Consider the following 26,857-nt stretch of genomic DNA (forward strand, 5'->3'; position numbering starts at 1 on the left):
ACAAAAACAGAACTCCTTCCTGTGGCACTGCTTTGCGGATACCACTGAACCGAATATTATCAGGGGCTGTCTGGATGGAAGCAGTAGGCCGGCTCCTGTGCATCTGTTGTGTCTTATTTTTAGTTGGGAGTGTTTGCTTGTTTTTAAGGAGTACAAGTGGCTGGAACAGTGCTTATTTTTAGGGCCTGCCAGGCTTAAGATATGGTTGCTTGGCTGGATTACCCCTCTGAGTCCCAAGCATGCAAGTCAGAGTGATGGGTTTGACTGGATTCTCTTAAGAATGGGAATAAAGGTTAGGGAACGGTTATGGCTAGAAACCCTTGCAGAGCTGTGCATACTTATAGCAGGATGGACCAGGCTAGATTCCCTTTCCTATGACTTATCTCATAAGTGGCAAGGGTGGGTTAGGTTAGTGTCCCTTTCCTAAAATTCGGATTACAGCTAAGGAGTATTTGTTTGGTTGGATTGTCCATGTTTGCACTAGAGGCACAAGCTTGGATGATGGGCTGCATGTTCAGGTGAGAAGCATGGGCTTGGATGAGTTCCTTGCCTTAGGGGGAGGGGAGAATGTACCAGTTTTGATGATGATTTTGACTGCCTTTTCCTCCATCTCGGGTCTGCACATGACTGAGCCTTGATCCCCACCTCTAAAGTATAGCTAGGAAGCTAGGCTACATTTCCTCTCCTAGAACTACCTGCGCAGTTTGGGATAGGATAGGCTTGAATCCCTCTCCTAAAGTTCTGGACAGGGGTTAGGAGGATGGCTAACATGCATTACCTCACTTTGGGATGCGTATAGAAGTTAGGATGATAGGCGTGGCGAAACAAAAGGGCGACACAGACCAGGGTCAGCATGTTTTAACTGTGTTTACTTAAACTAAAAGGAAAAAGGCCTAACTTGCCCTACCTAACAACTAAAACTAGGGTGCCCGTCATCAGTGCCATAGCCCAAATAAATATCCGTCCTCGGTCCAAAACTATCCTGCTCTGACCCTACCACTAATCCTAAACAACTCAGGGCCAGGAGAATGACTCCCTTCTCCTGGAGCGGAAGAATACCTTCAGAGAGAAATGTTCTCAGTCAATATGAACTCTTCAAATAGCGTTCCGCTCATCACTTTATTGGTTCCTTCCGTTCTGTTGAAAGACATCCCCCACATTCTATTCTTGTTCTCTCTGGGTCTTTGGAAAGTCCTCTTCTCAGGGTTATGGGCCACTCTTTTCCTCTGTGATGCGTCTGTACAGTCTTTCTTGCTCCTCTGTAATTAATTCTGTTTTCCCTAAGAGGCTAATCCTGGTGCCTCTTTGCTTCTCAGTCTTCTCCCTGAGATGTGTGTAATGTACCCAGGATTTACCCTTAATATTTTGTTCATTTTCTGTACTACCTAGACAAGTAGGAAAGGTCCTGTGGTTATTCTCACTTCTGATATTCGTTACCGCTGGAATGAGTATCATGAGTCGCATACTTATTCTCACTCTTCTGGTAATGTTTGTTACAACGGGGATGCGTATGATGTGCCCAATACTTATTCTCACTCTTCTGGTAATGGTTGTTACAATTGGGACAAGCATGATGTGTCCTGTACTTATTCTCACTGATCTTATTACTTTGTCAACTAGGATGCGGCCAGTTTGAACCACCGCCCCTCCCCCTGGGTCTCCCGCTCTGCCCGTTACCTCCTTGTGTCAGGCCTCGCGTCACCGGGTTGGCGTCTCCATTCACTGCTTCACTTCGGGATTTCAGGATGGCTTCCTTGCTTCGCCTCGATCCAATCTGACAAGCCTTGCTGTACCTCGGGGAAGATGGTGTCCGCTCCGGGAGGGTTTATCTTTTTCTTCTCCCCTGATCACCATATGCCAGTTAAGATCCACTGCTCTGCTGTCCTCCGGTATCAGGTACCACTCTGGATACCAGCACCCTGGCGAGCTCAGCACAGAGGCTTCGTCTTCTCTCACCCTTCCTGCTTCCGCCACAGTTCCGGAGAGATTCCCTCTGGAGACACGCCTTGGCCTCTGAGCCTTTCAGTAGGCTCTCTGGATATCAGTGTTCCTCGCGTGCCTGTATTTCCGCCCTCTGCGGCAGAAAGTGGGATCAGCGCTTCTGTCTCCGGCAAACCCATTTGTACTTCCCGGGTCTCTCTCCATCTTTGGTTGGCTCCTTCTCCTTTAATGTTCCCACACTGAGGCTTCCCCAGGTTCCAGCCATAGTCTTTTGAGTCAGTGTTAAACTTGGCATAACTCCATTGGGACTCTTAGTCTCTCTGTCAGGCGACTTGTTAATCTATGCTACTCTTTGGTTCGTACTCGTCACAGTACCAAATATACTTTTGTCTACAGTAGAGATACTAGTACAACAAATATAGGAGGATTCTGGGTGTGTTACTTCTTCTTTATTATTTTCTTGTTTAAAAGAAAAAGGGAGTTCCTTCTCGGAACAGGAGTCCTTATCCCCAAGAGGGGAGTCTCTCCTGGTGAGATCCTGCTTTCCGCCATCCATAGGGGGAATATTGCATTGCAGGCTCACCTCCCTAGTCTAGCAAGAAGAGGATCCCCTCTGCGAAGAAGTGACCAAATCTCCCGATTCGTCACATAGGTATTCCTTCTCCTATTAGGAGGAAAGGTTAGGTTGGATTGCCACTTTTTGTTGCGCATGCAGGTTAGGAGGGTAGGTTGGGCTGGATTTAAGGTTATGATTAATTAGCCTTGGTTCTGTTGCCAGTAGAGGTGGGTTAGGAGGACTGGTCAGGCTAGATTCCCTTTCTTCAGCTGTACGCACAGGTTACAAGAAGGGTTTGGCTGGAAGAAAAGCATCATATTCTGGGTTCCTGCTCAAGGATGGCAGTGCAACATCAAGTGAGACACTGGGAGGTTCTTCTTGCTTAAGCCATTTGTTAACAGTGCTTGAAATGTTCACACATGGCCTCTGCAGGGGGCAGTCCTTTTACTTCCACACCACAGCTTATGGATTTCTAGGCACAATGTATTGCACACAGATACCAGGGCAATAGCAGCACCTGGCATGCTCAGCACATTCAGTGACAGGAGACAGTTGTAAGAAAGGTTGTATACTAATTGACCTTTTCACAATTGACCTCGGGATAATTGACCTCGGGAGAATTGACCTAATTAATATGGTCAATTAGGACATATATGTGGGGGGAAACCCCCCTGCAACTCCTCACCCAATCAAAAACCCCCTGCAATCCCCCACCAAATCCCCTTATATTATTTATAATCCAAAACCAACCCAATACATATATAAAATAACTAAAATAATATAAAGGTCAATTGTGCAGAAGATCAATTAAGACCACTATCATTAGGTCAATTGTGCAAAAGGTCAATTGTAAAAGGTCAATTTAGGTAATACTGTAAGAAAGGCATGGTATTGACAGCAGACACAGACACAATAGATGTAAGTTTCAAAAACCTTTATTTTGTATTTTGGTACCGTTGGGAGAATTCCTAAATGGCCCTAACTCTAGAATGGGAGTAATAACAAATAAATCCAAGTCACTAATAACACCTAACCTTGCCCTACTTCTTAAATGACAAACGTGTAATGGGGATATAAAGGAAAAATAGAGTCTTAAAAGAAATGTCAGAATGGCTTTCGTAACAACTCCCTTCCCCACGTTCAGAAGCACAGGGTCTCGAGAGTTTAACAGGATAGGTGGATGGCACAGTTCTATCAGTCTGGCACACTTTGGCTTCATGGTACAATTCAGCAGTTCAGGCTTGGGCTTCAAGCTTTTGACAGTTCAATAAGTTCTTCAGGCTTCATCTGCCTTGTTACAAATCAACAGTTCTACTCTTGACCTTTACTTTACCACAATCCAACACAGACTTCCTTTCGCCGGGCTCAATCCTGTCTTTCCTTTCACATACGTTTGTATTTCCATTCCTCACATGGGTCTCCATCCGCCCGGCTCAAACCCGCTTTTCTTCTTATGGTGAGTGCCCTTGCTGGTGTTTTAGTCTATCCAACTTTTAACCATTGAAGACTTTCAAAACTGCAAGGACTTTACGTAGACCTCTGCATGACCAGTCCGACCTCTCTCTAAACAATTTAAGAATCAGCAATCTTCAAACACAAATGCCTCTTTCTACTTGTAGTTTCTTGAAATGTACAATTTCTTTACTTTATAAGTTCATATTCCTTGCCCTCTTGGCATATTCAGTGTTCATATACTTCGCTTTTCACTCATTCAACTCTTGTTCGGGATCATGGTTACTTTCATGCCTTTGTTTCCCGTTTTATCACAACTTCAAACATTTCACAGAGACTTTCAAATGGGCGACTTCGCCTCGCAGGACCGCTCAGTTACTTTGTATACTTCCATCACAATTCAGCAATTGTCTTTTCCATTCTGCGTTTTATCGGCACACACACAGCCATCAACTTGCGTTACAGTCACTTTGCTCTAACACAAACTAGACTTTTGTTGCTTTCGATTACTCACCGGTCATGTTAACTGGGTTTCTTTCTTGCCGTTCATGTAGCAGTCAAGGCTGTTTACTAATGCCTCCTCTGCTCCACCCAAACTCTGTCGTTCACCCGGGAGTGTAGCGGGTCGCCTTGAAGTACTGCGAGGGGATATCCTTTCCCCTCACTCAGTTTCAGTCTCACAACACTTACAGCTTCCCGAAAGACTGGAATTCTCGCCAGGCTCTCGCTCGTTCTCCGCAATTGCAGATCAGCCTCTTGGCCTTCCAACTTCGATAGCCTGGCCCACATCAGCCCTGGAAGAGCTGCTCCTTCTCGTACCCAGCCTCATGCTCTGTGTGCCTTTGTGCGCAACCTTTTATCCTGACGGGGAGTGTTAACAAGTGGCAGGTGTATGTAATTAGGATTACGTGCCTGACTCTGCCTGGTCTCATTCAAGGAACAGAGCCATTGCAAGTCAGTAGAGGTAATCTTCCTAGGCTGAGTAGTGTTGTCAGTGTGATGTTGGGAGTAATTAAGGGAGCTGTAGTTCCCCATAAAATAGATAGGGGTTACATGTGTTGTAGAATAAGGGGGATACCATCTCACCATCAGGTGCTTCTGCCACACTCCGAGGGCCCCCTACCCAAGTAATCCTCCCTTGCGTGTCCACCCCCAGGGCCGGGATCCAAAAGCGATGGCCTTTCCCTGGCCAGCTGAGTACAGGATTCCCGGGGACGAGGTTGTGAAACACCCTCTGGTTTTTCACACAGTCAACAGTCTGAATGATTGCCTCTTACCTTTCTGCTTGAAATCCATTCCTTTCTTCCAACCAGGTGGGACTGTGAGTAGATCTACAACGAAATAGAAGCCTGAATTTAAACATATTAGATGGGGAACAATTCCTGCAATTATGCTGCCAAATCTATTGAAGGTGCATTTCTTTACATGCAACCAACCGCTAGATCCAAGGGGCTGAGATATGATGATACCATCACCACATTGTCGGGCGCTCTTCGCCCGCAGGAATGACAAAGCATTGTTAAAAGAACAAGCATGTTGCCTGTGTTGTTGAGGTATCCATTTGTTTACGGTTCTTTAGGTATTAACATAGCAGCACAAATTATGCTTTGATATGTGACAAAGGGAATCCGCTCAGCGGGTCATCCTAACTTTCTACCCTTTCTCTCAAAACACTCTCGGGTCACCAATAAGGTTTCCAACAGCACTGAAATTCAAAGGGTGTAATTTGATTAGATAGCAAATATCTTGCTTGGACCCCGTTTACCTCAACATCATCATCTACTGGGATACTTTCAGTCTCTCTTTGCAATGGTGGGGTTATCAAAGGCAGTATGGCTCCTGGATCCTCTGTGCCGAACTTGCAGAGGTAGGCCCACCACCGAAGGACAGCATGCAGGGAAGTTCAATGATAGCCAGACCTTCGGCATTCACATTCCCAGTATAAAGGGGCATTAGGAGAGACTCCCATTGTTTCCCACTCTAATCTGAATGTGAAAATACATTTGAAACAATACGACAAGGTTTGTAGGAATATCACGTAAAACTCTATATTAATACATTTTACTGCCTTTCTGTGTGATGTCTTGTATCTCTCCCCCAGGATGCAATATTAAAGTTCAGACTGCTGCATATGGTTTGACATCATCTAGACATTGACTTAAAAACCGGCCTATATTAATGCCTGTTGAAGTAGCCATCAAGCCCAAATGCTGCTAAGTACTGAGAGGTCACAGCTCCCTATGGTCATAAGAGGTTTACAAAACCACCACAAATTTATCAATGTGCGCATTGTGATCGGATACAGCGTTGAAGCCTCAGCACCTTTCTCAAAGTCAATGTCCTCCTCCTGGTCTCCTTTGGAAAGGATCTGGTCAAGTGACGGTTCGTCCATGCCACCTGAGAAGGAAGAGAATGGCACCAAATTCAGTGCAGGATATTCAGCGAATGAGAGATGAAAGCGGTACACTCTCAGGTCTGCGCTCTACATACATCATGTTCAGCACAGAGTGACACTTGTGGAAGAGAAAGAAGGACAGAAGAGCCACAGAGCGGTAACAGAGAGAAGAGAACATCACCGGAACCATACATTAAGCACAGAAAGGGAAACTGAAGGAGAAGTGAAGTCAGCAGAGCAATAACAGATTTCTACAACCTATTCAACCAAAGAACCATTAGTGCACAGCACACTCGGCACAGGAAGAGATCCAGGCAGGCATAGGGCAAGATGGCATGAGAGCCACAGGACAGTAACAAACAGCAATACTATTTATTGAGATGTTCAGCAGAAAGAAGCAAACTCAGACAGGCATATGATGAGGAAGAAAATGAAGCGTGACATCAGCATTTTGTGTTTTTTAAATCTATTTCACACAATGAAAAACGTAACCTTTCAAGTTGTTTGATTTGTGCTATTTTCATAAAATAGTAATCTATTTCATAAACCCACTCCTTTTTAGTTTGTTTCCATTCACCAAGCGAAGTATGACCATGTCAAAGTACTCATTCATCACCAGGTAAATTCATTAACCAACCAATCCCCATTTATTTAATCACATGTGTCTAGAAAAGGTGTCATTCCTAAGTTTAACATGTTAGGTAAGATTTTCATAGCAATAATAAATCTTCCTGGCCTGTGTCAACCCCAGAACCTTTTGCTTTTACTGGTGGATTATTTTTCCTTATACCTCTGAGTGGGAACCTTTTTCCACACTCACATAATATTGTACTCTATATGGGTGTCCTTATTAAAACTCTCCATAGTGTCTTTTAAAAGTTATCCTCTTTGACAACATTTTTGGCAGTAAGTGCCTATTGATGCTGGGGTACCCTGGGGGCTCCCCTTTTAACTTTCTCTGGCTAACCTTGAGAGAACTATAGTTCCCAAGGGTAGAAACGATCTTTGGATCCCTTTTACATTTTATTTAGTGAGACCAGCACCCCCCACCTTATGTGTCATGCTGGCGAGATACTGAGTATCCCCTTTCTCAGTTTAAATGTTACATTTATGTTGCAAGGACAGACTTACCTTTAATGGCTGGTGGCTGTGAACCTTTTTATTAATTTGGTGCACCTTTAGCACGGGCTATTTGCACAGCCCCGCTAAAGGTACCCATGGGTGCTCATTTTACAAAAGTGGGTCCGGTCTTGTTATTTTGCAATTTTAGTGTTCCTTGTCCTTTCTTGATCCTTCCCCTGACATCCAGGGTGGGAAATTCCTTTGTGTGATTTGTAGCTTCGGCGGGAGTCCCCTGCCCTCCCCGCCCAGGCTCCAGAGTGTCTGTGAAGGCATTAAGCGACAGAGGAGCCCAAAACTCTGCAGCCCTTTGTCTTCCAGCCTGAGTGTAAGATTCCAGTTAAAACTGGGAGGCTGGCTGTCCTGAAAGGATTGCCAACCCCACAAGCTTGAATGTTGCAAGTCTGTTTTGATTGGGTGGGTTACTGCAAAGTCCGTAACCTGGAAGCTGAAGAGGTATTCGACCACTGGAACCAAAACCAAAGAGGAAGATTAAGAATTGGCGGCTTAAACCATTTCCGGCGACCAGAGAGCCTGCTTTGTAACCAAAGCCTGTTGTAGCCCTCATCAATCTGGGGACTCTGAAATCGACAACCCCGACCCAGAGCCTGGTGAGACCCACTAGACTCAAGACCACCTGCATTCTGAGCCATCCTACCGTGCTGCGACCTTCCAGTGCTGCAGTACCCCATTACATTGAGACCTCGAGCCATTGTGCGGTGCATGGTCTTCCAAATTACAAATCTCGCTGAAACTTCGCGGGCATCCTGCTGAATCTCCAGAGACACAATTCCAGTAAGTCCCCCCCACCAGAGTGGAGATCCTCGCAAACGACGAGAATCCGACCAGTTATATTCTGTCTTCTTTTGTGCTGCTGAAAAAGGCACCAAATCCAGAGCCCCATCCAGTCATAAGGAAAACCTTGCATAGAGCCTTCCCTGTGAACCTTGCTGCAAAAGTCCTTCCAGTGTCCGGTCTTCTGTCTTCTTAATGAAGGAATTCAACAACCAGGTTTTTAGCTGCAGATCTTGAAGTCCTCCTGCTGCAAAATCTTTGTACTGAGATACTGTGATGGGCTGAGTATTTACTTACCTTAAGTCTCTTGTGATTCCTCTGTAGTTTTGAGGTGTTTTCTGTGATTGGGATTCCTCTCGTCCAGTTCACCCAGGCCCACTTCTGGAATACTCCTAGCGTGTTTTCTGTTAAGCACCTGGAATCTCAACTTATTCTAAAGTAAAGCACTTACTTGTTCTAACAGTCTTCATTAGGAACTCTTACTTTTGCTACTTAAGAACATATCCTGACTTGCCTGTTGGACACTAGGCCATAGTGACCCCCCTTCTGCCACTGAGACCACTCATGCTCCAAGAATAAGGGAAATACATCTAAGGATTGAACCTTTTGCATAGAAAAGAGACGAAGTGTTTAAAAGTTACTTACTTGCAAAATAAGTTTGTTGGTAGCTGTAACTCAGTTACAAAAGTTATTACTTACCTTGGACATGTTCTGCCATTCTAAAAAGTAGATATAAGGTTGTTTTACTTACATATATGTAACATCTTTCTTTCCTTAGAAACTGTTTCGCCAATCTAACAGAAAGTAGATGTAAGGTTATATTACTCACCTGTGATTTGGTTGTACCTTTCCCAAAAGTAATGCTGTTGGTTTCACTTCACTATTCCTGTTAGGATAAATGTATGCGTGCCCCCAACTGGGTCTTGCTTCCCCTGACTTGCTGTTAGCCTGTCCAGGATAAGTCTGCATTAGGCTTTACCTACCTAGAATAACCTTGAGTCATACATTAAGAGTAACAATGGGTTTTGCTTTCCCTGATCTGTTTTAGACAAACACAAAACGATTCTTAGGTTTACACCTGCCTTTAAGTGGCTGATAGCTCCTGTAAAAAGTGTATAGGTTTTAGTTACCTTGAGCATAACTGAGTTATTGCTTCCCTTAGTCTGTAAACTGAAAAGTAACTAATTGAATATTACACCCCAAGGTTCAACTACCCTAGAATAACTGTTATCCTGAATCAGTTATAGGTGTGCTACTGTTCCTATAATAAGTGTTCCACTATTCACAAAACGTGTATTGTCCAGTTGGGTTACTAAGTGATTTATTGCTGAGCGTCACAGTACAACAGCTAGGGTCTATTACCCTTATATTACTGAAAGTAATCTAAAAGTAACTATTGTTTTTGACTTCCCTAGATCCCCTGTTAGGTAAGGTTATATGCTTTGGCCTGTGTACCTTCAAGCATAGTGTTATGTTTTTCCATAATGTGTTTTTATGATCTGTGATAGTACTCATTTCCTCCAGGATTTATCTGTGCCTACTTGCATTTAAATAAACAATTTATTTTTACAATACATAATGTTTCAGTGTTTCTTTGGACAATTTGTATTACTCTCTCTCTCTTGCTCTCTCCTAAGATAAGTCTGGCTGCTCTGTCTATGCTACCCTGAACTCTATACTAATACTGTAGTCTTGTACTGCTTCAGTTGAATGGTTTTACTAAGCCCTTAGCTGGACTTCAGAAAAACTGTCCTAAAACAACACACTCATTTTCTCCACGTTTTCATCCAGTTTCATGATCTGCACAGCCTGCATTTGTGGTGCCTTTGCTTTCAGATCAGGGGATTTGGAGAAAAGCTCTAGCAGGGGGGAGGGGTGTGTGTGTGTGTGTGTGTGTGTGTGTGTGTGTGTGTGTGTGTGTGTGTGTGTGTGTGTGTGTGTGTGTGTGTGTGTGTGTGTGTGTGTGTGTGTGTGTGTGTGTGTGTGTGTGTGTGTGTGTGTGTGTGTGTGTGTGTGTGTGTGTGTGTGTGTGTGTGTGTGTGTGTGTGTGTGTGTGTGTGTGTGTGTGTGTGTGTGTGTGTGTGTGTGTGTGTGTGTGTGTGTGTGTGTGTGTGTCTGTGTGTGTGTCTGTGTGTGTGTCTGTCTGTGTGTCTGTGTGTCTGTGTGTCTGTGTGTCTGTGTGTCCATCAAACCGCTTGTCTGTGTCTGCGAAAGCCCTACCAGCCTGTGGGTGCTATAAGGAAGGCATGGTATTAAGTAGTAGACACAGACACAATAGATACAAGTTTTGAAAACCTTTATTTGGTGTTTTGGTTGGGTTGGTAAAATTCCTAACTGGCCCTAACTCTAGAATGGGAGTAGTCTCGACCATTAAACAAATAACGAAACAAGTCCAGTCAGTCTAGTAAAAATAACTAACCTTGCCTTCCTTCTCAAAATGACAAATGTGTTAAGGGAATACAAAAGGTAAATAGTGTCTCAAAAGAAATGTCTTAATGGCTTAAATAACAACTCCCTTCCCCACGTTCAGCACCACACGGTTTAGAGAGCTTCTTAAAAAAGATAAGTGGATAGCACAGTTCTATCAGTCTTGCACACGTTGTCTTACTGGTGCAATTTAACAGTTCAGGCTTGGGCTTCAAACTTCTGGTAGTTCAATCACTTCCTTAGGCTTCGTCCACCTTCTCATAAATACACAGTTCTGCGTTTGACCTTTACTGCACACAATTCAAACACAGGCTTTCCTCCGCCGGGGTTCGAGCTGATCTTTCTCTTCGTGGGGGTTCTCTTCACCACATTGTGTCTTAGGTGTCTTTTCACAGTCGAAGACTTTCGAAACTGCAAGGATTTTACATAGACATCTGCATGACCACTTCAACCTCTCTTTAAGCAATTCTACAATCAACAACCCTCCTCGTCTTGCAACACCAATGCCTCTTGGTACTGGTACTTGGTATTTTTATTCTTTTTAGTCTGTCCTTTGCTTTTCATTTATTCAACTTTCTTTCGGGATCACAGTTACTTTCTTGCATTTGTTTCCCGCTGTAATACACTTCAAATCAGACCATTTCACAGAGACTTTCGAATGTGCGATTTTGCCTTGCAGGACCACTCCATTACTTTGTATCCTTTCCTTTTACAATTCAGCAATTGTCCTTTCCATTATGCATTTTACCGGCACAAGCGCAGCCTTCAACATTTCGGTTACAGTTACTTTTGCTTTTAACACAAACTGTGATTTTGTTGCCTTTGATAAGTCACCAGCCATGTTAATTGGTCTTCTTTCATCAACATTCTGCCGCAGTGAAGGCTGTTACCAATGCCTCCTCTGCTCCTCCCCAACTCTGTCGTTCACCCGGGAGGGTCCTGGGCCACTTTCAAGCCCCTTGAAGGTTTCTCTCTTCCACTGACTCGGTTTAAGTTTTGGAACGCTTACGGCTTTCCAAAAGTGTGGAATTCTCACCTGGCTCCCTCTCGTTCTTCGCAACTGCCAATCAGCCTCTTGGCCTTCCAACTTCCATTGCCTGGTTCGCATCAGCCAAGAAGAGCTGTTCCTTCTCGTACCCATGCCTCGCTCCGAGTGTGCCTGTGCGTGCCACCTTTTATCCTGACAGGGAGAGTTAACAAGTGGCAGGTGTGTATAGTTAGAATTATGTGCCCGACTCTGCCTGGCCCCATTACAGGGACAGAACCATTGCAAGTCAGTAGAGATAATCTTTCTGGCCTCATTCCTCATCTTTCTCGGCTCAGTAGTGTTGTCAATGCAAAGTGGGGAGGAAATATGGGAGCTGTAGTTTCCCCACAAAATAAGCTGGCATAGGGGTTAGATGGTTTGTGTCTCTCTAGTTCTAATCGATTTGTGAACTGAATGCAATCAGAGCTTGGAGACGTTATTTGAGTGGCATGGGATTTAAAATTGGAGTCAGGACTTTTACCCAAGACAGAATTAAGATAATTATAGGATGTCACATTTGATTCATGAATTTGCAAAGTATAAAACTTATTCTGTCTATGCAACTTTTTATAGAATGTTCTCTGGGTTTTCTCATGGGAGGACTTGTGCAGTGACAGCATGCCATGAGATATTTGGGCATTATAGGATTCTCATCCTCATAAGAAGATGAATACTGCATCGCACCCAATGGAGTCACCACTTCCACCTGACAGCCATCTCCTCCCATGTGATCCTCTCGCATTATGCCACCTCCAAGGTCAAGATCAGTTAGCGACTGCCTTCCCCTCCCCACATGGGAGATTTTAGGCTTGGGTTCAGGGATGGCTCTGCAGGATTAATCACAGTTGATAACACAAATGATTATATCTTTAGGAAGCTTACATCTTCTGGAAGTTTGCCCGAACTACTCTGGTATTTTACCACTTTGAGAGCCAAAAACTCAAAGGAAACCGGTAAACTGATATATCTGGGCGCTAGAAATAGAGCCTAAGAAAATATTCGTAACACCGCCATCCACCCCACCTATCTTGCTAATGTAAAATATATTTAAGGCACTTGCATAACCATACATTTGATTAATTTGTATTGTGAGCTCAGGGGACCATACCGGATCTAGAGGCAGATTTTACCAATATTGAATTGCTGAATGAAATTAACACGCCACGATACTAATTGGCACCTATCGCAGAAAGAGAAAGGTTGTCAGAGATTTCCTGAAGGCCATAATAGAGGTACGTTTGCGCAGAAATAGCAGCAATGAAATTCTATAGCCGGGGCCCGTAAAAGAAAATGGTCTGCCATCTCTAGAAACACAATGGGATGATAGAATCGATAGCAAGTAAGGTTTACTTGCAGAGATTTTGCAGATTTTACTTGCAGAGATTTTCAAAGATACACTCACTCATGCCATCAACACCGCAGCTCCTCTTGAAAGCAAAAAGGAAAAAAAATCATTTCATTCCAACTTATGGTACACAGAGGACCTATTAAACATACGCCAGTGCAAGCGCCAAGCCCTCAAAACATGGCAGGCCAATCCCTGTGACGCCACCAAAAAAGACTTTCTGCATATTTCTAAAAAGTACAAATGTGCTATATTTCAGGCTAAGTCTGAAACATACAATAAACGTATTCTGGAAGCCAACTCCCACTCAAAAGAGCTTTTCACCATCTTTAAAGAGCTCACTATCCCCCCAATCTGCACAGATGAGACTGTTAAGGATGAAGCCTGGTGCAATAGCATCCAAACAGCGATGTTAAATAAAATAGACCTTCTTCAAAATAAAATAGCAGAACATTTCAAGGCTCTGCACCCCCAACAGACCCCTGTCGCCAATCCCACTAACGACCAGCACGCCTCCAAATTCAATTTCTCGCCAATCAGCGAAGCAGATGCTCTCCTAATCCTTAAACAGATTAAACCATCTCAATGCAAAGGCGATATATGCCACCCTAACATCATTAAAGAATGCGCAGCACCCCTCACACCGATCATCACAGCATTCATCAACGCCTCATTCAAGACGGGCATAGTCCCTCATAGCCTTAAAGAGGCCTGGGTGCTCCGCTCTTAAAGAAACCAACCCTGGACCCTGCCCAACCCAACAACTACCGACCCATCACAACAGTCCCATTTCTTCTGAAAATCTTAGATAAAGCAGCTCACATGCAGATACAGACTTACCTGGAAAACAACTCTGTCCTAGGTAAAAGGCAGTCCGGATTTCGCAAATGCCATGGCACTGAAACCGCCCTACTAGATCTGAAGAACCAAATTACCCTTACACTAGACAATGGGAAATTGGCCCTTCTGCTCCTCTTAGACCTCTCGGGGGCATTTGACCTAGTTGATCATGCCATCCTCACGAACCATCTCATTCAGGCCGCACATTTCTCCATACAAGCTACCAACTGGATCACCTCCTTCCTCGAAGGAAGAGTAATGAAAGTGTTCTCCAATATAGCTAATGCAGATCCTACTACCATCAAGCACGGAGTCCCGCAGGGCTCATGCACGGCGCCTACCCTATATAACCTGTTTACCAAACCCCTCTTTGACAAACTGGATGCCCTGGGGATCACATACACCAATTACGCCGACGATACCCAAGTACTCCTCCCGCTCACAGGACTCTACCATCAGGACACAACCACCCTCCAGAACATTTACGCCACCATCCAAGCTTGGATGGCCACAAACGGCCTATGTCTTAACGGAGACAAGACCGAAATTCTCATCCTTGGTCAAAAATCCTCACTCACTAACCTAGACCCACTGTACACCAACTTCTCCATAGACAATTGCATCATCCCAGTTCTACCCTCTGTAAAAACACTAGGAGTACACATTGACGCTACACTCTCCATGGACAAACAAGTCAACTCCATTGTCTCTGCCTCCGCTCTGAGCACTAAGCTCATCAATGCCATCAAACCTTTCCTAACCAAAGATAATTGCCTCTCTATCGCCAGAGCCACCATTGGAGCTAAACTAGATTACTGTAATGCGTTACTAGCTGGCACCTCCAATTCCAATCTCATTAAACTCCAAACAACACAAAATAATGTTCTAAGAGCAGCTCTCAATATACCAAAAAGGAACCACATTGCACAAGCCAGAAAGGCAGCACACTGGCTACCTGTCAAAGATCGCATCAATTTCAAAATACTCACCACTGCACACAAGTGTATCAACCTGACCGCACCCTCCTACCTGTCTGACACCCTAGTCAGATCTCGCTCCTCCAGACCAACTAGGCAATGCCACTCCAACCAGCTCAGGGTCCCACGCATCAAACGAGCTAGAGCAGGGGGAATAAGCTTCCCCTACATTGCCCCTAAGCTATGGAACGCACTACCTAGCACACTCAGAGCAGAAACTTCTCTCATTGCCTTCCGAAAAGAGCTGAAAACTATCTTGTTTAACTAATTCCTCTTCTAGTTCGCCACGCTCTCCTCTTTGATTTCCTCTCCTCTCTTCCTCCCTGTAGCTATTTCTCGCCTTCCTGCAACTAAGTAATGATTTCAATGTATGCACAACTAGCCATTTCTCATAGCTGCAATCTTCTCATGCAACTAATAAATGACTTCAATGTATGTACAACAAATCATATCTGTAACAAGCGCCACGATGCCTCTGGGCTGCATGTGCGCTAAACAAATGCGAATAAATAAATAAATAAATAATAAATTTAGCTGAATGAAGCGTACGAGTCAACTCATAGTGGGTAATTTTGTTATCTAGATAATGAGGGGCAGATTCATTTATACATTTGAACACCAAGTACAAGATTTTAAAATCCATCCTCTGCCTAACAGGTAGTCAATGAAGGGATATTTGGAATGCAGAAACTGATGCCATTTTGATCAGCTTGTAGATGGGTCTAACTGCTGTATTTTGAGCCCTCTGTAGTCGATTCAGTTGTTTGCCAGATAGGCCTGCTAATAAGCCATTTGTATAATCCAACCTGGAGTTAACCAGGGTGCACCCCCCCCCCACACAGCAAGATCTGTAGATGCAAGATATGGAAGGCTGTACCGGAGCAGCCGTGAACGATGAAAAATAGATTGTTCTGTTGGTCCGACTGCCAGATACATCCTAAATTCTTGACCTTGGATGTAAATGTCATAGGAAGACCGAATAGGCATGGGGAATAATCTGTGTGGATTCCCCTATAAAATGTGTAAGCTCGTAAAGAATAAGCCGTCTTGTTTGTGTTCAACTGGAGCTTATTGGTCGTCATCCATTGGCCAACTTTGGTGGTACACTGTACTATATTATGCAGCGACTCCGCAGACTTGCCTTCATATAATCTGGGTGTCATCTACATATGAGTGATAGCACAGCTTATACTTAGTAAAACCTGCCATGAGTATTTGCATAAATGTTAAAGAATAGGGGGGGATAGAGAGGAACTGGAATAGAATCTGAGATGTAGCCCCCCATTTTGACACCTTGAGATTGTTCAAAAAAGACAAAAACCACTTCAGAGCGTGTTCAGAAACTCCAGCAATCTAGCCAGCATAATATCTAAGTCTAATGTAGCAAACAATGCTGATAAATGTAACAATCTGCAGCCTTAAATCCCCTTCGTCTGAGCTTTTTAATATATCGTCCCATATCGAAATCAGAGCAGATTCTGTTTCGTGCAAGGGACTGAAGCCTGACTGATAAGTGTCCAGAGGTTATGAGTTGTCTACATGACATTGGAGCTGGAGAGTAACAACTTTCCCCAGTATCTTTGCTGGCCAATGTAACTCAGCAACAGGTCGATAATGTTGCCGGCATTTTGAATCCAAAGACTTTGTTTTAGTAAAGGAGATACCATTGATAACTTCAGCTCAGATAGTGCCAGACCATGTTCTAAAGATACATTTACAAATGCTGTCATGAGTGATACAAGATGATTGGCATGCGTCCTTACAATGCTTGCTGGAATTTTATCAAATATGCGCGACGTGGGCTTTAGGCTAGGCAAAAGTGTAATAATAGTGTCAGCAGTGACCACTGAGAAATGAAATGATGCCTTCACTAAGAGTGTGTCACAGATGAGAGGCTTATCTTGTCTTGAATAATTTAATCTTATCCATGATAAAATTATTGAAATCATTAGCTAAATTGGTCGAGGGGTTTAGGTTAGCAGCACCATACAATGTGCTTAGAAATTTGGTAGTAATAGAAAACGGTTCCTTAGGTTTATTCACAGCGACGGCAACGTTATTCTGCAGGAATTTAAATTTTGCTTCAAAGATGGCCCTCTTGTATGCTTTCAAAGCTGTTTCCACACAATTCAAAGCATCTTCCTCTAGGATTTTACTTCAGGCTTTCGTTCTGCTGGTAGTTTTGTATGAAGTTTACAAGCGTTATGGAATATAAAGGATTAGGCTGATTTTAAGTGGCCTAAACTGGAGTGGGGCAGATTGATTTCAGTCCATTCGTGCCCTTATAGAAATATACATCACATGCAGAGCCTATATCGCAACTTTCAACCGCAGAGGCCAACTCTGCCCCAGAAATACCGGCAGACTCATTTTTATTATGTCTCAATATCATGTCTTTAGATCGAGTGGAAGCATGGCTGACCTTACTTAAATTGAAAGAAAAGAAAAAAAGAAAATGATCAGACCAGGAAATGGGCAGTATATCCCCCATGGTAACTCCAGACTGTGGAATGAAATCAGGTCCAGACATTGACTGTGTGAGTGAGAAGGTGATGTAGTGAAAGTCTGAAACTCAGGACTAGTTAATATGCCCCAAAAGCAGGCCGAATCAGGTAGGCGTGGGGCATCCAACCACGTTACAATCACCTAGTATCAAAATGTGGGATTATCCAAGAGCATCTGAGACACATTTTCCTCCATACTTTCCAAAAAGATAGAAGCAGAGCTAGGAGCACGATAACACAGGATAACTTTAAAAGACAGCACCGGAGACAATGCATAGTTAAAGAAACCAATCCCAGTAGAGTTCCTCACTATTTGATATATTGCAGTGGGACCTGTACTTTATAACAATACCACCTCCTCTGTGGGCGACTCCAACAAGCCATTTGATCAAATGGTTCTGAGGGACCAGACAGTGGAACATAGAAGAGGAGGCGTCCGTGAACCATGTTTCAGTTAAAAACAGAAAATCCAGGTTTTCTTTTTAAACCATATACCTCCAATGCCACTGCATTACTTACTGCTGATCTGGCACGGGTCAGCACAGAGTTAGCCTGTACTAATCTGTCGTTGATATACCCAGCTGTTTGTTTCCTACGGTGGGCTTAGATGTGACAAGTGCACATTTTATTGAGAGTTCTCCAAGTAATAGCTCCGGAAGAGACACACGACTCTCTCTGGACTAGCTAGCATTTTTTATGTCAACCCTGCCCCAAACCCAGAACACAATTCCAGTAAATTTTAATAAATGGCCGAGGTAACACTTACACCGGGCAAAAATTGGATGATCCAGGCAGACGGCAGAGACAAAACACGGGCTGGATAGCCTAACGAGCACAGGCCACAGGCCTAAACAGGCTGACGCAAGTCAGTTAAAAAACTCTATGGGCCCCTCTATGAAAAACTCATGGTGACAACAAGTTAGACAGACACACGTGATCACAGTGCAAGGGTGATTATTGAACAACGAATGGTGTGTGCAGGTTGGAAAAACACCTAAGCTAAACCTAAATCTAAGATGGGAGAAAGCATCGACCATCAAATTAAAAATAAGGTAGTCCTAGTGACGCTGTGTTAAATAAAAAGGGCCTATACTAAGAAACGCATTGCCAGACCTTACAACTAATACAAAAAGGGTGTGGGATAATTCTCAAGAAAAGAAAGAAGTGTTCTCAAATAATATATGTCAGGATGCAGTAGCCTGGGTCTCCCTTCCCCACGTTTTTGGAAATGGGGTAAGATGGGAGCTTAGAGCACAACACAGTCTCAGGCTTCTCCAGCACGAGACGATAGTTCCAATGGCGGTTCTCTGGACTGTCGATGGTCAAGTCTCATTTCCTTTGAAAGTCTCTTGCCTTCGGGGCCTGATATGTTCAAATAGCAAAACAAATAAACTGTCTCTTTTCCACAGGCTTTGGGTGACTACTTTCACCCTAGAAAGTTCTTTAATGCTATGAAGACCCCGGATAGCTATGTTCTCTCACTTTCGAGGGCCTCTCAGGTTCCAAAATAAAGTTCCTTTAACAAATGAAAGTTTGTTTTCAATGTTCACTGGGTGATGGGTTCACCTCTGACTCCCCCTCTTCTGGGTGCTGACCCTTCTTACATATCTCATTTCCCAATTGATATGACAGTTCTTTTCTCAATTAACTTTTGGGTGATAGCTTCACCCCTGGTTCACCCTCGGTCGGGCTCAGACCCTTACCAACTTCACATTCGCTTCTATTTGCGGGATTCACTTCCCTTGTTTCCGCTCACTGCAGGATTCACTTCCCTTGCTTTTGCAGTTTATAGATCAAGGTCTTTCGATTGTACAGGGATTTTGCTTGACCCTCAGTATGACCACTTTGACCTATTCCGCTCGCTCTCCTATGGCCTTCTGGTATCTGTAATTTCTCACATATGGGGCTCGACCAGAGTCTCTTGAGTTGGCACCCACGTGGTGCCAGTTTCCCTCTGCAGCTATTTCCCCCTTCCCCGCGATTCCCTCACTCAACACAGCCCGGTTCTTATCGATTCTCCCCTTGACTCACCGGCTGTGATGAACTGCTTGGCTTTTGGCTTTTCTGGAGTCAAGGCCGGTACCATGGGTGCGGGAGCTTCCCTCGGTCCTGCTTATCGCCATAAGCTTGCCCTTTGAACCATTGACATCTGCTGCAAGACACTTGTGCTATTGTTCACCATTTTAGGCTCTCTTCCTGGGATGAAAAGGGCAAGGTCACTTCTCTCCTCAGCACCCTCTCGATTTCTGCCGCCTTTCTCCTTCGCTTGAACTGCCCCACCTGTTTAGCTGTCTCGTTGTGCTATCTGCTGTGCTCGTCTTACCCGTTCTGTGCTCTCCTGCTCCACCTTTTATTCCTGTGGTGAAAAGGAAGGGCCGACAGGTGTGTGTGTGTGATTCGGATCAATTGCCTGAATTTGCCTGACCTTTGTATTGGGACATGTCAGGTAACGGCTCTGGTGTTAGTCCGTTCTCTGGTGTATCGTGTGAAAGTGTTCGTATCGCAAATGGGGGTGGGGTAGTGGTTCTGGATGTCCTATGTTGTAGGATGGGAAAAAGGTTTTAAAATAAGGGGGATAGTGCGTCTCACTGGTGTCGCAATCCCAGAGGATCCCCGCCCCCCACCCAGGTGATCCTCCCTCACTGGTTCACCCCCAGGAACTGGATCCAATAGTGATGCCCGTGTCCTGACCACCTGGATAACAGACCCCCGGGGACTAGTTAGCGAGACACCTTCAGGTATCTCGCACCTCCCTGTGATGTCATCACCTGGCGCAACCATAGGGAGAGAAGAGAAATGCAGTTTTACCGGATATTCACAGCACATTATGTCCAATACGATTAATGTAAAATGATGGCTATTGAGCAGGAGCAGCAATGCAACCACATCACAACCACCAAGTGGTAAGTAAAATCAATTAATCAATTTGTCTAGGCACTGCACCAACAATGATAAAAGCAGATGAGAATAAAAACAATTTAAAAAAGGAATACAATATTTACCGCATGGACAGTCTCACAGCAACGCTCCATGGAGATCGTACCTCTGTCGATATGGCCTGGACAGACTTTCGCACTACATACATCGACCAACGCTAACACCTTTGTAACAGTAACGACCTCTGATATGAGAGATGACACCTCTTCAACAACGCCACAATCTGAGAAATACTGTTCTGAACTTCGACTTTCTGCATTCAAAAAATGCATGCTATGTTTTCGCCTTCATATTTCACGCTGACGAGCGATTAAATTGAACTCCTACATAGAGAGCCTCATCAAAAGCAGGGGGTGGGGGGATACAGGTCGGGGTTAACAAATATGATGATATGACTATGCAATATCTCATCAAGATTGTTCTTCTGTTTGTAACCCATCACACTTTCGAGTTATTGTCGTAATGCTCAATTGCATTACTCTTGTCATATATGTTAAAACAATAAAATCAAGTTTAATAAAATAAAAAGGAATAGAACCTAACTAGACAAGATCATGATTATTACTAGTCAGGGAACATGTTTTGTTTAAAGTGACTGGCAGTCAGCAGTTCGTCCTATATAACGTACATTTGTGTGGATTACATGTCCCTAGCAAGAAACTTCACAACCTTAAGAAATGTGCCAAGTTTTAAACTTGATTTTGCAGTGTCCAGAAGCGAAGTCCAGCAACTTCAGATGCCTCTTCTCTATAACGCCCATTCCACTGGCTCATCCATGCTCGCTAATCCACCCATCCATTTACTCTCCTCCATATTCATTAAAAGATGTATCTACCTATGCATTCATTATCACAACAACCTATTCCTAAACTCACCAACACATTTAAACCACACTTCCATCCATTCATCTTTACAATTAGATTCCACTGACTTATCCATTAATCAAACCATCAATTGTTTCATCAACATCATTTTTCATCCAACAGCTTATTCTACCCCTGACCCATTAACTTAGCAATATATGAATGCTCTTTAGTCCAGGCAACCCACCCATACAGTCTCCCATTGGTTCACCCTGTCATCCGTTGGCCTATGAAACCACCCAACCAGCCATCTGTCCATCCTCCAAATAACCATCCACCCACCTACCACGCTGTCCATCAATTCACCAGTTGATCCTTTCTTTTACTCAGACACTGCAGTGATCTCAACCTACATGATCAATCGCACACTCTCTTCCCATGCCCACTCTCATAGACGTGTGCTTATCCTCACCTGGCCAGAAGGGGTAGTTAGTAGTGCTGCCTCTCACCGCCTCCGTTGGCGGGCCCGGAGGTCGCTGCAAAGAGAGCGAGTTCTTGGCTGATAAACCAGTGTCATCCAGGGTCACCTAGAGAACAACAATGAAGAAAACAAAATATATAAAAAGTTGCTTCAGTCACAGAGTCACTGGGATTTAATGGCTGTGCCCTTTTATACCTGCAGGACAGGTTTTCTTACATCAAGGGTAGGAACGATTTACACAGAGTGGTGAAGAGCTACCCAGCACTCAGGCACCCACTGATATACCTAAAGGCCAATATTCCTCAACCAGCCCAGCACTGAAATGGCAAAAAAAAATTGAAACAACTATTCGGCAGGTCTTGTGTAGTAAAATATATTGAAAGTTGGCAGGTGTCAACAGAGGCGTCACTGAAGTGGGAACAAATGTGATACGCAGTTTCGCAAAGAGGTAATACGGTGGAGTTTTATGAAGAGGACCGAAAGAATATAGTGAAGCCTTTGGGGTGCGGGGGAGGATCAGCAACGCCCCTATATTTCTAAAATGCATGCCTGGACTTTAACCAATCTGGTGAAAATTCCTCGTGCAGGTTTCCATACTTACATCAATAATACACAAGTGTTTCTTAAGATCACTGTCAACGTATCGAATTATATTACATTTATTAGTGACATCTTTGAGTTGGTCAGGGATGGAGGGTAAATAACATTTGTAACCTGAATGATCTAGAGCCTACGGTTATTGTTTTGTCTTTAATATACACAATAGTCCCTGGAACGCCTTTCCGCCACACCTGCAAGCCGAAACATCACACTGGCCATTCAGGAAATAACTCAAAACTAGACTGCTCAACTGAAACATTCCTGTATCCCAAGTATCTGATGCTCTAGCTCACCCTTCCTCCCGTACTCGCCCCCCTTTCCCTCCACCCATCTCTGTAACAAGTGCCAGGATGCCTGTGGGCTTTGCACGTTTTAAAAATACAAAACTAAATATATAAACAGTTGTAATGGCAGGGACTAAACAATAACTAATAAACTGTTCTCAAGGTACTTTGCCATCGCCCTCAAAGGGATTTCTCTGACAACCTTTTTTGGGATATCAGTGACCTGGAAGTTAAAAGCTCTGAAATGTGGAGGATGCATTCTCAAAATCGCCCACTAAATTTTAAGTTTCTAAGTGATTTAAAAAGGCACTTTTAAACACATGCTCTAATCAGGTCTGCGTCTTACCTCTTTGAATCCCAGTAGGTCACCTGTGGTGGGGTTACGGTCCACCTGCAGCACAGAGTGCACTGGCGTGACATCAGTATGATACAGGGAGCGCACATCTTTCTCCCGAGGCCACACCCTGGAACACAGTATAGGATACATATATATTATAGTTAGTGTGTTACATATGCAAATCATTATTTGAAATCAGAGTTTTCTCTGAGGTCTTCAGAGTATAGCGGCCATGGTGAAAACTGTACTCATAATAATCGGCAACACTATATTACACTAAACATTTGCGTTGCTTGTGTACGGGTTGGAAACATTTACATATACAGCCAGCAAAGGCATTGGGCAAATCAATGCTCATCTCTGGCCTAACACTTCCAACCGAAATGTTTCAATTCCATTCACTGATCAAGAAATAACAAGCAAATCTAAGTTTCTGCTGTGTCTCAATGAGATTACCGGAGATCCTTAATTCTAGGCACAACATGCGGTTGGGGGTACTTTGGGGGAGTCGTACTAATGTTTTCAATATTTTATTTTGGATCGTCTCTAGAGCAGAGCAATTAGAATAGCCCCAGATCTCACTCATGTATAGCAACAGCATGCATATTTTAGCCATATAAACAGACATTTGTCAGGCATATGCTCGCCATACATGTGGTAGAATCTAATAAGCCCCCTCCTAGCCTTGCCACAGCCTTCATAGCAGTTGCCTTTATGTGTCTTGACCAATTCCCATATTTGGTAAAAAATAAACCAAGGTAGCAGCATGACTCAACTACCTGGATTATTTCATAAATGACCATGAGTATTGGTTTCTGCCTTTTCCGAGATCAAAACCTTGGTCTTTGCCCTATTCAGTTTGAGACAATGAGCTACCTGAAGGTGTAAAGTATTCCTCGGCATAAGAAAGGCTGTGCTGCAACCCCCCTGGCGACAAGTAGAGTAGAACTGTATCAGCAGCATACAGGAGCACTCCAAAGGGAGTGCTGTGCAACGAGGGAGGATTTACCTAGATCCCATTGTCCCAGTATTAAAATCAGAAAGAAAAAGAATAGCAAGAGGGCTACGATGCAACCCTGCTTTACCCCTTTATTTGTTCGAAAGGTTCCTGACAGCCTTCCAGAACACAAGGTCTGCACTGACGCATACGTGTGTTAGGTACGATTTTAACCTTGGAGCTAAATCGACCTCATTTGTGAGAACCCCAGAACTGTTTGCTGGCCTGGTAGATTATTTTTCTCTATACCTCAGTGAGTGGGAAACTTTTTCCATAACCTCAGATCCTTTTACTCTTTTTATGGGCGTCATTTATAAGACTCTCCATAGTGTCCTTTTAATTGTATCCTCTTTGACAACTTTTGGTATATACCTTTTTATTGTTACAGGGTTGCCCCTTAGGCTCCCCTTTTTTCCTTTCTCCGACTAACCTTGTGAGAACTACAGTTCCCAAGGGTAGAAAGGTTGTTTCTATCCCTTCTACATTTTGTTAGGTGAAACCAGCGCACCCCACCTCATGCGGAGTGCTGGGGAGATACAATGTATACCCTTTCTCACTAGCACTGTAACAATTACGTCACAGGGACAAGCTTAACTTAAATGGCTGGTGATAGTGAACCTTTTTACAAATTTGGTGCACCTTTACTGCGGGCTGTTGTCACAGCTGCGGTAAAGACACCAATGAGTGCCCATTTTACCAAAATGGCCACAGTCTTTTTTGCCATTTTCGTGCTCCTTGTCCCTTCTTGGTCTTTCCCCTGCCCTCCAGGGTGGGAAATTCCTTTGTGTGATTTTTATCTTCAGCGGGAGTCCTCAGTCAAGCCGGGCCAGTTTCTGGAGTGTCTGAAGGCAGGAAGCGAGGGAGGTGTCCAAAACTCTGCATTGATTTGTCTTCCAGCCTGCCTGCGAGAATCCAGTTCATACTGGGAGGCTGGCGGTCCTGAAAGGACTGCCAACCCCACAGGTTTGTATGTTGCACGTCAGTTTGATTGGCAGGGTTCCTGCATAAAAGTCTGATCCTAGAAGCTGAAGAGGTAGTTGACCACTAGAACCAAATACGAAGAGGAAGAGGAATATGAAGAAAACACAGCTAAAACGATTTCCAGAGACCGCAGAGCCTGCTATGTATTGTATTGTTGTATTGTTTATTTATTTATAAAGCGCACCGGGCCGTAGGGAATCTAGACGCTTACAAGAAATGGGTTACAGTGCAAAGTACAAAGAAGTAAACGAGGCAGGAAAAAAAATAAAAACCATGTACAACCATATATGTAACCGGAGCCTACCGTTACCCTTGCTTCCAAGTGACATGGAGACTCTGAAAACGGCGACCCGACCCAGAGGCTGGCGAGATCCACTAGACTCAAGAAGGCCTGCATTTTGAGCCATCTTGTGTCATGCTGCGACCTTGTGGGGCTGCAATACCCCAATACCCTGGCACCTCAAGCCAGTGTGGGGTGCATGGTCTTCCGAATCGAGCTGAAACTTTGGTGGCATCCTGCAGAACCTCCAGAGACGTGAATCGAGTCCGAAAAGTCCCCTCATCAGAGAGCTGGACCTTGCAAGTGACGAGAATCCGACCAGCGATATTCAGTCTTCTTCTGACTCCTGAAAACGGTGCCAAAACCACAGTGTTGCATCCAGCCGCGAAGAAACTCTCGTCTGGAGCCTTCTCCGTTGAGCCCTGCTAGAAAATGGCCACAAGGACCACATGAAAATGGCTGCCGAGATTCGACTCTCCACAGCAGCAGCAGATGGCTTCCCTTTTTGCCCGCCTCTGCCGAGATCCGATTGGCTTTCACTGCAACAAATGCACTCAGTTACAGGGAGCCGGTCCCCTTTAAAGGCCGATTTTCAATGCCAGATGCCCCCCACCCTTTTCTCCTTCCAGCCGCCTCACTGTTTACCAATATTCGGCCGCTACTTGTTCTGCCACCTTATCAAGTGCTCTGACAACCTTGCGATCTGGCGCACATGCAACACCTAACCTTGCTCGCACATCAAGGGTGACCAACTCCCTCCTTAAGTCGCTTACCTTGCTTGGATCATGTGGCCATGACCTTCCGCCCATGGTAGCTTTAGTCCATTTCTGTAACTAAATGCTACCATAACCTAACTGCCTCACCCTCTGATGTGGCCCCAGCTCCCTTGGCATAGCCATACCCAAGTGTGACACCATTTCTGAGGAACTCATATGCCGTCCCTGTGCACCGTATAGTATGTTGGATCTTGCTGCCTTTATCTTTGCAACTACCCCAATGCTTCTTGCTTCTTACGATCTAATTTCCTTATTTTAGCCTGCTGTGTGCCCACCTTACTACCGGACTCTAACTTGTCCTAGCAAGCAGGGCATGAGCATGACCTGTTACTCATCTCCTGTTTACTTATGTCTACTCATCTCCCCTGCTGTGTAATCCTCGATTCCAAATGACTGTTGTATGTTCCTGCTACCCACAGACATGTAACCCTTAGCCTTGTGCTGAAAACAATGTCACATGTTTATTTTGCTCACAGCCTCGTGCTGTTATTGCAACGCAATCTACAAGCGCTGACACTACACTTGCTGAAAACAATGTAACTTCTTGTGTTTGATCTCTACCTTGTGCCGAAATTGTTATGCAATCTAACTCGTATGTGTAACCCACCTAAATATGACTTTCAGCCTTGCGCTGCACCTGTACTAGCCTATGTCTGTAACCCTCCTAATATGTCTATTGTACACTTGATGCAGCCCCCTCCGTACCATGAGGTACAGCTTTGCCAGACTGTGCACCTACTTGAATGTTGCTAGGGAGAATTCTCAGAAATGTGTTCATTCCCTTCTACCTTGGAGACCCCAAGCTCTTTTTGCTGGACTTTAGGACTTTTTATCTCTCATGTAATTTTAATGTGATTTATTCTCTGTGTTTCTTTTGACTTTGGAGTCTGACAAACTCAATAGGCATCATCTTTACATCGTGACACACAGCACATTCAGTGCAGTGGCACAGGGAAGTCGCTCAGATTTCCCAAAGGTTTAAATATCTTTTCTTGGTGAAACT

General features: G+C 44.2%; 1 protein-coding gene across 1 annotated transcript in view; it reads right to left on the reverse strand.

The window, feature by feature from the left end:
- Positions 1-26,857, reverse strand: part of SKIC2 (SKI2 subunit of superkiller complex) — a 403,793-nt gene that overhangs the window by 310,722 nt on the left and 66,214 nt on the right. The window contains exons 4-7 of the mRNA XM_069635003.1: positions 22,830-22,947; positions 21,591-21,705; positions 6,272-6,346; positions 5,227-5,280 (exon numbers count right to left, since the gene is read on the reverse strand). Of these exons, the coding sequence (XP_069491104.1) occupies positions 5,227-5,280; positions 6,272-6,346; positions 21,591-21,705; positions 22,830-22,947 (362 nt within the window). The remainder of the gene's footprint in view (positions 1-5,226; positions 5,281-6,271; positions 6,347-21,590; positions 21,706-22,829; positions 22,948-26,857) is intronic.

This window comes from Ambystoma mexicanum, chromosome 13, assembly GCF_040938575.1.
Source record: "Ambystoma mexicanum isolate Mex_15411 chromosome 13, UKY_AmexF1_1, whole genome shotgun sequence".
NCBI classification, from domain to species: Eukaryota; Metazoa; Chordata; class Amphibia; order Caudata; family Ambystomatidae; genus Ambystoma; species Ambystoma mexicanum.